The sequence below is a fragment of the Belonocnema kinseyi genome, chromosome 7, assembly GCF_010883055.1.
Source record: "Belonocnema kinseyi isolate 2016_QV_RU_SX_M_011 chromosome 7, B_treatae_v1, whole genome shotgun sequence".
NCBI lineage: Eukaryota > Metazoa > Arthropoda > Insecta > Hymenoptera > Cynipidae > Belonocnema > Belonocnema kinseyi.
In genome coordinates, this window is record NC_046663.1 from 16939210 (window position 1) to 16949758 (window position 10549).

The 10549-nt window shown below is 30.4% G+C and overlaps 1 protein-coding gene across 1 annotated transcript in view; it reads left to right on the forward strand.

The window, feature by feature from the left end:
• The window catches only part of LOC117176354 (discoidin domain-containing receptor 2), a 212220-nt gene that overhangs the window by 62749 nt on the left and 138922 nt on the right, over positions 1–10549 (forward strand). Inside the window, exon 7 of the mRNA XM_033366596.1 lies at positions 7095–7270. Coding sequence (XP_033222487.1) covers positions 7095–7270 — 176 coding nt within the window. The remainder of the gene's footprint in view (positions 1–7094; positions 7271–10549) is intronic.

Consider the following 10549-nt stretch of genomic DNA (forward strand, 5'->3'; position numbering starts at 1 on the left):
CCGAGCTAACCTCAGAATACATGTTTAAGAGTGTCAAATCTCTCGAAAATACAGTTGGTGGGTAGTGGTGTTTCCTATATTTGTAGGGGTGGCTGGTGGGTGGAGGGTAGTCCATTTAGCGTGCAATCGACTCGGGATACTTATAAGATACTTCCATGATTTTTTCATATTTTTTGGTCCAAAAATAAATTAGGCCAAAAACCGGCCTTACCGATCCTCCCCCTTTATGAAAATATGATATATAATTATATTTATGTGCTGTTTAAGTAGATTGTAGGCTGAAAATAATCAATTATTATAAGAATGTAGAAAAATGCTATAAAGACTTAATTATTATTTTTAATGAATCTGCTATATCATTAGAGATGGTACCTTACCGACAGTAGATCAAACCTCCAAACCATCAAGGCAGAAAATCCACACAATATCGATCAGGTTAAGAATCTTTAATAACAGAAAATGCTCAACGTCTTAATCAGACTAGATGAAAAATAATATTTTTAAATTAAAATAATTTCTTAAAAAAAAGATCTTATTCTGATTCCTTTAATAGCTTAATTGGAAAAGCACCTGACCGGAAATCAGAAGTTTTGTGGTTCGATTCCCAATGGAGTGAAGAAGGAGTAAGGTCTTTTATTCAAGTACTAATTTTAATTTGAAAGACTTAATATTAAGGAAAGTTTAAGAAATCCTCGTTATTTCCAGAGATATTATAATTTTTCGAGATTATTGCATTTTGAAATTTTTTGCAACAATTATATATTAATATTATAAAAATGATGGAACTTCATCCAGCTCCAGAAATAGTCGTATAGATAATATCCGCTGGTAGTGTACCTTGCCAGATGAAAGGAAAAATGTTCGAAAAGGAACTTTATGAAATAGCAAGAAATTTAATAAGTGTGTTTACTTTCCCGTCTTAGAGCTTCGCTTTGAATTCAAGAACGTTTGACTCTATTTAGTAATGCTTCAGCCTTTTATTAAATATCGCAATCTCTCATGGAATTCTGGAACTTAAGATAAATTTACTAGAAAAAATTACAGTCAAAATTATTTCAGATCAGATTATAACTTAGATCAAATTTATTTATTTATTCATTTATTTCCAGGTAAGTTTATTTTTCAGGCCAATTCATATAAATTATTAACGGTTTAAAGTTAATTTTTAAGATATTATTTAGTTCAAGTTAGATGAAAACGTTTCAAACGTTTGACAACTACGATTATCTGACGAAGAATAATTTTTGTCCGCCTTATGATAAAAATTATCTGCTGTCGGATAATTGTGGTTTAGATCGTCTGTGTTTCTATAATTTTTAGCTGTTGACCCCCACAAAAATCCTTATTTCTTATCAGACCTGGATGAAGTATACACCAGACCCTCGGTTTCGGGCCGCCCGGTTTAGGTCCTACTAGAACTTCTGGCCAAAACAGTTTCTCAACTTGCGGGGTCAAAGGAAGGTTGTCACGCAAGCGAAACCACCAGTACCGAAGCAATAAAGGGGGCAGTACCCTCAGACAAAAGTGCGTTAGCCGTAAGCAAATGCTGAAAATTATTTGTAGCTGAAAAAAAATCACTAGAAACAATTAATGGTATAGTTTTGCATACTGGTCCGATAGAATAGTTTGAGAGAGCGAGAGACAGTGGCTGCAAACGACCAGAAAAGTTAAAAAATTTAAGTTTTAAGTTTCAAGCAAGAAAACAATTATTTTCAAGTGTAACAGATTGCTGATATTGTAGTTTTTCTTTCATTTTATATGAGTACGCATATAAGATGACAAAATTGACGAGCTTAAACAAAAGAATTTTACTACAGGGTAAAATCCGACAGAAATTCTTCACAGGGCCCTGCCTGCTTACATTTGGATTCCCCCGATTTAAGGCCAAGGTCATTTTCAGGTATCCCCCTGACATCGACCTTAAACCGAGGGCTTAGTGTATTTAATAAAGAGCCATAGTTAATGCGTATATGTTGCTATTATAGAATTGTTAAAAAATGTTTAATAAACTTTAATTTCGTGAAAAATATTTATTTATAATTCTTTCTTAATTTTTCCAAAAGACTAGTTCTTAATTTCAAACTAAGGGAACATTTTTCAGGTATTTTTGAAAAGAATATTTCGCGGATTCTCAGTCTCTATATTTCAGGCCTTCGTCCCATTTAAGAAATTAAAAAAAGTATTAAAATTAGCAAAAATTTAAAAAAAGTATAGAAAAGGGTGAATCAAAAAGTGTCCCATTAAAGGGGGGTGGGGGGGGGGGGGGTTACAAAAACCTTTTAAACCAGAAAATAAAATTTTTTAAAGAGAAAGATCATCTGCAATGAAGAAAAATGTATAATCAAGAAAATAGTTGAATTCTGAACTAAAAAAATAAACTTGAAACATAAATGAAAATTTGAAATTTGCAGTTTAAAAACACTTATTTTCAAGAATGAAAAAATTAATTTGAAACTAGTTAAATTCATCAAAAAATACGTTTATGAACAAAATTATTAATTTGTAAACAAACAAAAAACCATTTTTTAAATTATCAAAAAAATGTAAACAATTCCAAAAATTTATACCAGAAATAAAATAATAAGCTCTAAAGATATAAACATTTATTTTTTAAAAACAAAAAATGAATCTTTAACTGAAAATATATATTTTTAATGAAAAACTTTATTTTTAAACAAATAACATTAACATTCACAAGCCATTTAAACATTTAACTATTCCATTTTTTTTGTTTGAAACTTATATTTTTTAGTTCAAAACCAAACTAGTAAATGTTTTAATATTGTTTAATTCTCAAGGTGAGAGGGCGAATTTTCTGCAAAGAGTTCATGAAAAAACTGTGAGTGTCCAAAGGAAACAATGAATCCTCAACCAAGAAAAAAATTATTTTAAAGAAAGTAGTACAACTTAAAGGCAAGTAGTCGATCCTCAAGAAAAATAATCCTTATAAGGAAATTTAATAGTTAATAATTAAACAAAAAAATATTTTAATTTTAAATCAAAAATCAGAATGGATTAATTTTCATCTAAGCAGTAAGACTTTTTTCAAAAATGATGAAAATTTAAAAAAGCAGACTAATTTTTTAAAATAAAACAATAAAAAGATTTAATGAATTAGAGACTGAAAGAGATCAATTTTGGATAGAAAATTTTAATACATAACCAAAAATGGAATAGTCACGTTCTCATTCAAGAAAATTAATTATTATTTAAAAATTGTCGAAAATTCTTTGTAAATCCTCACCAATTTTTAATTTTTGTTTTATTTCTAAAAATATTTTTGAATATCCTAAACTTTTAAAAATTATTTTGAAACCACTTAAAATTGGTATGTTTTCTTAAATATTGTAAAATCTTATGTAATTCTACAGGAATCGAATAAAATAGCGTAAAACGTCTTGGAATCATAATGACCTTTCAGAATTCCTTTTATTAAATTCACGAAATCCTCTAAGATTCCTGGCAAGTTCCCCAATTTTTTTTTAATCCTTGGAAGTATAAAGCAATTCCACATAAAATCTTTCAATTTCTTCTGAAATCCTATAAATGTAAAGACCCTATTATTATTGAAAAAATTCTATAAATTTTTTCAATCTCCCAAAATCTTACGAACTCATTTAAAATTTCATAAAACTTCTTTAAATTTCCCCCTTCATCCCTTTCCATCATTAACCTCAATTTTCCTGGATTTCGGCAGCTTCTCATTCACTAATTTCACGTCACATTCATTCCCCTCATTTTCCCTCATTTACCCTACTTCTTACACCTCATTTCCCTGACTCATATCTCCTCACTTTCCCTTTATTTACCATGATTTTAGCTTCTTTCCACCTAATTTTTTCGTCTCTCTCCTACTTCCCCACTACTTATTTTTTCTCACATTCCTCAATTACTCTCTCATTACTCTCCCTACATCCGCTCTACCCAGGTTTGCTACTCTCTCTCTCTCCTCATTTCCTCTAACCTGCTCCACGTACCCTCACTTTTTTCTCCTTGCTTTCCCTTTTTCCCCCCACTTTACTCCTCTTTTCTCTTTATTTTTCCTACTTACCCTCTACTTATCTTCTCACACTTTCCTTAATACCTCACACCTTATTTCGCCTGAATCCTCTTTCACCATTCCCCCCTCACTTCCCCCTTATGCCTTCCCATCATTAGCCGCAATCTCCTTTCATTTTTCCAGCTACCCAACCACTAATTTCACCTCACATTCATTCACTTCATTTCAGCTCATTTACTCTACCTCTCACCCCTAATTTTTCTGAATTATATCTCCTCCCTTTCCCTTAATTTACCCTGATTTTAGCTTCTTTGCACTTAATTTTTCCTTCTTTCCCCTAATTGTCCTCTGTTTATCTTTTCTCATATTCTTTCAATCCTCTCTCATCATTCTCTCTACATCCGCTCTCCCTACGTTTGCTACTCTCTCTCTCTCTCTCTCTCTCTCTCTCTCTCTCTCTCTCTTTCTCTCCTTATTTTCTCTAATTTACTCTACTTACCCTCACTTTTTTCTTCCTAACTTTCACTTTTTTCCACTTCTCGACTTCTCGTTCCCCCTTATTTCTCTTACTACCCTCTACTTATCTTCTCTCACTTTCCTTAATACCTATTGCTTCATTTCCCCTAAATCCGCTCCTTCCATTTCCGCTACTTTCTTTCTCCTTATTTTCTCTAACTTTCTCTGCTAACAGTCCTATAATTTTCCTTGAATCCCTCTCATTTATCGTACTTTCCCTCATTTTTCCTTTCATTCTCGAAATTTCGCTTCTATAATTTCTACTTACTTCCACTGCTTACCATCCTATTATGTTTCCTCACTTCCCTACTTCTCCTTTGTTTCCTTAAAAAGCCCCAAAAATTGGTACTAGCTGAAAAGAAATAAATTTCTTTCAAACAAGTTCTAACAAAAAAATATCTATATTCTAAAAATAAATTCCGGATCGTTTCCAACTTGAACATTTTTTTTGCGACTGTAGATATTTCAGCGTATTTCCAGGTTTCCAGGTCAAATCACCACCCTGAAAATTATTATTATTATCTTCTCTGCGTGCATAATGTCTACTGTCTCCTATAATAGTCTCGTGTACATAATGGTATTACCGCACCAGGCAAGCTATAAGTATAACCGAGCTACCTAATCTATTCGTTATCGCTTCATCCATATCTTATACACGTATTGTCTGGACATTTAACTGTTTTTATTTTTCAATAAATAATTGTTAAATAACTTATTATTTTAAAGCAAAATAACCCAATTTTGTTTAAACTTTCCTTCCCATACTTTTCCACCTTTCCAACTCTACTTCAAGTCCGCCCTTCAACCTCAGCTTCCCCTCTCTTCTCTAATTTCTTTCATATCTAATTTCCCCTCTCCTTACTTTTTCACCCCCTCCATTTACCTTTACTTCTCCTAGTGCTGCTCCCCTCACTTTCCTGAGTTTTAATATGTGAGTTGTGAGCTGCGAGCTGCGAGTTGTGAGTTGTGAGTTGTGAGTTGTGAGTTGTGAGTTGTGAGTTGTGAGTTGTGAGTTGAGAATAGTGTATTGTGAACTGCGAACCCACATTATTTTAAATAATTTATTAAATCTTTTGAAAGTTTTATTTAATTACGGAATAGTATGAAAAAGCACTAATATTTTATGAACATTAAATTTTCTGCAATTATTATAAAAAATTAATTGTCGGATTGAAAAATGTACGAAACCATTGCATTTTGCTCGAAAATAACTCGAAAACACCCCTAAATTCGCCTTTAAGAAAACTCATTGCGCTTTTTTTGTTTAAACAAATTTTTTAACAATTACATCACTTTTTAGATTTCCATAATTCTCATAAACAAAATAATTGTCCGATTAAAAAATGAACAAAACCATATCCTTGCTCTTGAAAATAACTCGATACGTTTTTTTTTTTAAACATTTGTTCAGCAATTACTTTATTTGCTGCTTAGGGTACATTTCCTGATTGCCTGTGGATATGGATTTCAAAGTTGTGTAATTAATTTAAAAGAAAACACTAATAGTTGAATGAAAAAACACCTTTAGATTTGTCCCCAAAAAACTCAACTTGCAGTTTTTCTTTTTGTCTTTTGTTTGTTTAAGCCATTTTTTAAGCAATCACATCACTTTTTATACTTCCGCAATTATTATAAACAAACTAATTGTGAAATTAAAAAATGAACAAAACCATAGCCTTTCTCTTGAAAATAAATCTATACGTTTTTTTTTAAACATTTGTTCAGCAATGACTTTATTTGCTGCTTATGGTACATTTCCTGATTGCCTGTGAATATGGATTTCAAAGTTGTGTAATTAATTTAAAAGAAAAAACTAATAGTTGTATAAAAAAACACCCCTAGATTTTTCTCCAAAAAACTCAAGGTGCACTTTTTCTTTTTGTCTTTTGTTTGCTTAAACCATTTTTTAAGCCATTACATCACTTTTTATAGTTCTGCAATTATTATAAACAAACTAATTGTTTAATTAAAAAATGAGAAAAACCATAGCATTGCTCTTGAAAATAACTAGATACAGTTTTTTAAAAACAATTTCTTCAACAATTACTGGATTTGTTGTTTAAGATAGATTTCCTGTTTCACTGTGGATATGAATTTTAATATTATGTAATTAATTTAACGTTTTTTAAAATTAATCACACAACTTTGAACTCCACTCTTGTGGAAAACTTCAAGGTCGTAATATTTTGTAATTCGAATATGTTTTTCCTATGAGTTTTTTTTGTCAAAAGGGACTACTATTAGATTTAATTTTCACAATATAATATTTAAGATCTAAAACAACTTCAAGAAATGAGAAGCAAATCAATTATTTAATAACTAAGAATACACAACTCTCAACTCACCACTCACGACTCACAAGTCACAACTCATAGTTCAAAACTCACAATTTAGGGAAGTATAGATAGAAAAGAAGGCGAGTAAGGGGAAATTTGGGAGTGTGAGAAGTAGGGAATTTTATAAGGAAGTAGTTAGAGAAAGGACATTAAAAGATGTTTGAAGTATATTTAGCTATTTATCTATTATTAAAAGTTTGATAAATTAAAAAATTTCTAATATTAAAATTATGTTAATGTAGTTCCAGATAGAAACAAAGATCCAGAGTCCAAGCAATTAATTGGGCTGGTAATCGGAATATTGACGACTGTCATCGTCATGCTACTAGCAGCGATTAGCTTTATCTTCTACAGAAACAGAAGATTGAAAGCTGCTCTTACACCTCCAACCTTCTATGATCATCAGTTGAATCTCAAGGTAAAAAATTTAATTTTTCAGAATTTTGTCTCTCCTAGAAATGAAGGATCCTATACCAAATGTAAGAAAATAGACCTTTCATCAAAATATCTGATTATAAAGTTTTTTCAAACTTCGAACCTGCAAATCAATAATTCAAAAAAACATCATCAGAAAAACGGATAGTTTTTTAAATTGTCCAACTACCAATTTTTTCACATGTTTTGGGTCAGAAGTACTAAAACAAAAGTTTTATATCCATAAAATTAGCAAACTCAACATTGTGTCTATATATAATATTTTGGGATTATTTTCAAGTTCCTGAAAGATTCAAGCGAGGAAAGCGACATTCCTACAAATTGCGGATATTGTCCAGATTGAGGTTTGAGATCTTTGCTTTTGATGAGATAACTTTTCATTAAAAAATATTTCATTAGGTGTTTGGTGCGATCTCTGCAAAAAATTAGTGCTGTTTACCATTATCGTGAAGTTGGGCTCGTACCTTTTTTCTGATCCCCGAAATTGGATCATGACAGGGTGTCAAGCGATTGCTAGGAACAAAATTCAAGATCTTTTCCAGGTTTTCCAGGTCAAGAAATCAAAATTTTCCAGGTCTCCTTTTTTACATTAACCAATGAAATAAACGTTTTTTATACATGTTAAAAATTAGCCATTTCATTTTATATTTGCCAAAAATTTCTAAAGAAATCCGAATCGTCATAAACAAATTATCAATTTTTTGCGAAGATGAGTCGTCTTTGTGAAATCTTTAGTAATATTTTTAAATCTTTGGAATGTCTTTGAAATCATAGAATTTTTTTTTTAAGTCCTTGTGAAGTATTACAAACTTTAGTGAAAGGTTGAAAAGTCGGTGAAATCTTTAAAAAATATTTTGGCATTTTTCAAAGGTTTTTTAAAATCCTTAAAATTTTTGAAATATTTGAAATCTTTGTGAACTCTCTCTTTAATCTATGTTTGCGAAATCTTTTGTGTTTGTCTAAAATCATTGAAGTCTTTTGAAATCTTTTTAAATGTGTTGAGACCTTTTAAAATCGCCTAAAATCTTTGAAATGTTTTCAAATCATTGAAATTTTTTGAAATTCTTTTGAAATCCGTATGAATTGTTTAAAGAAATTATGAAATCTTCTCTAAGTCTTTTTTATTCGTTTGAGATCACTGGAACATTTGAAATCTTTGTTAAATCTTTTGAAATCTTATAAAAAAATTTTTTATCATTTAAAATATCTGAAATCTTTTTAAATATTTAAAATCTGTCGTACAGTACACTTTTTAAAATCTTTTAAGTCCTTAAAAGCTTTGAAATCTACAAAAACTTTGTGAAATTTTTTTAAATTTTTATAATATTTTTGAAATGTTTCTTTGGTCTTTGCTCGTGAAATCTTTTCTGTTCGTTTTAAATTATTGAAATCTTTTCAAAATCTTCTCAAATTTGTTAAAACCGTTTGAAATCATTAAAAATCTTTGAAATATTTCGAAATTTTTAAATCTGGTGAACTGTACACTTTTTGGAATCTTTGAAATTCTTGAAATGTTTTGAAATCCTTAATAATTCTTTAAAATATTTTATAAATCTTTCGAAAATCTGTTTTAATCGTTTGAAATCTTGTCAAATATTTTTAAATCGTTTGAAATATTTGAAATCCTTGAATTCTGGTGTATTAAACCCTTGTTGAAATCTTGGAAATGCTCGTATTGTGTTGAAATCTTTATGAATTTTTTATGATATCTTTGAAACTTTTATGAAATCTTTTGGCATCTCCTAGAAAAATTTGAAGTTTTTTAAATTCTTAGAAAGGTTTTGAAATCTTAAAAATCCTTTGCAAGTTTTAAAATCTTTGAGCAATGTTCAAAATCTTAACGAAGTGTACGAAATCTTTGTGAATTCTTTGTTAATTCGTTGGAATTATTTAAATTATTACAAATCCTAGTAAAATCTATTGGTACCTCCTGAAAAAATTTATAAATGATTTAAAATCTTTGAAATGTCTTGAAATCCTAGAAATGTGGTTTAATATATACTTTTTAAAATATTTCAACTCTTTTGTAAGTTTTAAAATCTTCATGAAATTTTTTAAACCTTTATACAATTTTCGAAGTCTTTGGGGAATTTTAGTGAAAACTTTTTAATCTAGTCTACACGCCTTTTTTGAATGTTCGAAATCCTTGAAATCTTTGTGAAGTATTTGTAAACCCGAGTCGAAATATGAGTTCTCTATTGATTCTCCATAGTGCTAAATAAATTCTCTTTCGATTCTCTTCAGGCTTAGGCGTTCTCCATTGATTCTATATAGTGCAAAATACATTCTCTGTTGGTGCTAGTCAGTCCTCGACGTGCTCGTTTCATGCTCTTAGGTCTTATTTAGTTCTCTGTTCATTCTCTTTAATCTCTTTGAAACTTTCATAGGTTTTTCTCAGTTCTTATTTGAACCTCTATTATTCTCTACCAGTATTTAAAGCCCTCCTTTAAATCCTCTTATATTCTCCTTAAAATTTGTATAGTATTTTATAAATAACATCTCTATATATAGTCTCTTGAATATTTTTAAACGCTATTAATTCCAAAGTAAAAATATCACAAATGTGCAGTCCTTTTCTGGGATTCCGCTTTTTTACGAAATTTGTGGGTTATGTACAGTACGCGCGCGCATACCACGGGTCGATTCGAAAATCGATGATCGTTCAGCAGCAGGTACTACGTGTTCCGTGAATTCGTTATACAATCTAGTTAAAAAAATGTGTTTTAAAAATAAAGGATTGAAGTGTGTTTCTCATTATGGGTCGCAAAAAGTATGCTCTCATATGGTGGATCAACAGTTCCTATAAAGATGTTCAGGAATTATCTACTTTCCCAACAAAAGACAGGTTTGTGAACGCCATTTCTACATTGATATGGGTGGATCACAAAACGGGAATGAAAACGAAGGGAGAAGCGAAAATTCTTGCAATATCAGGTACGTACGCATTTTCTATAAAAATATTTCTTTTCTTTTTGTAAGTATTTACTGGCACATCAGCAGTGCTAAACGCTAGGACGAATCTTGTCCATTCGTTTGGCATCACTAGTGCGCCATTTTGAGACAGCAGACGCGCTGGAATGCACAGGAGTCATCCTAAACTAAAAAATTGATTTATTTACGCTTTTTGTCATTTCAAAGAGAAATATTGTGCAATATTTTAAAAAATTCATGCTAATAGCTTTGTGAGCGACAAATGACCCTAATTCCTTTCGCATATTTCTGAGGTCATCTTCAAGACCATAAGAGGACGATTTATTAGGAT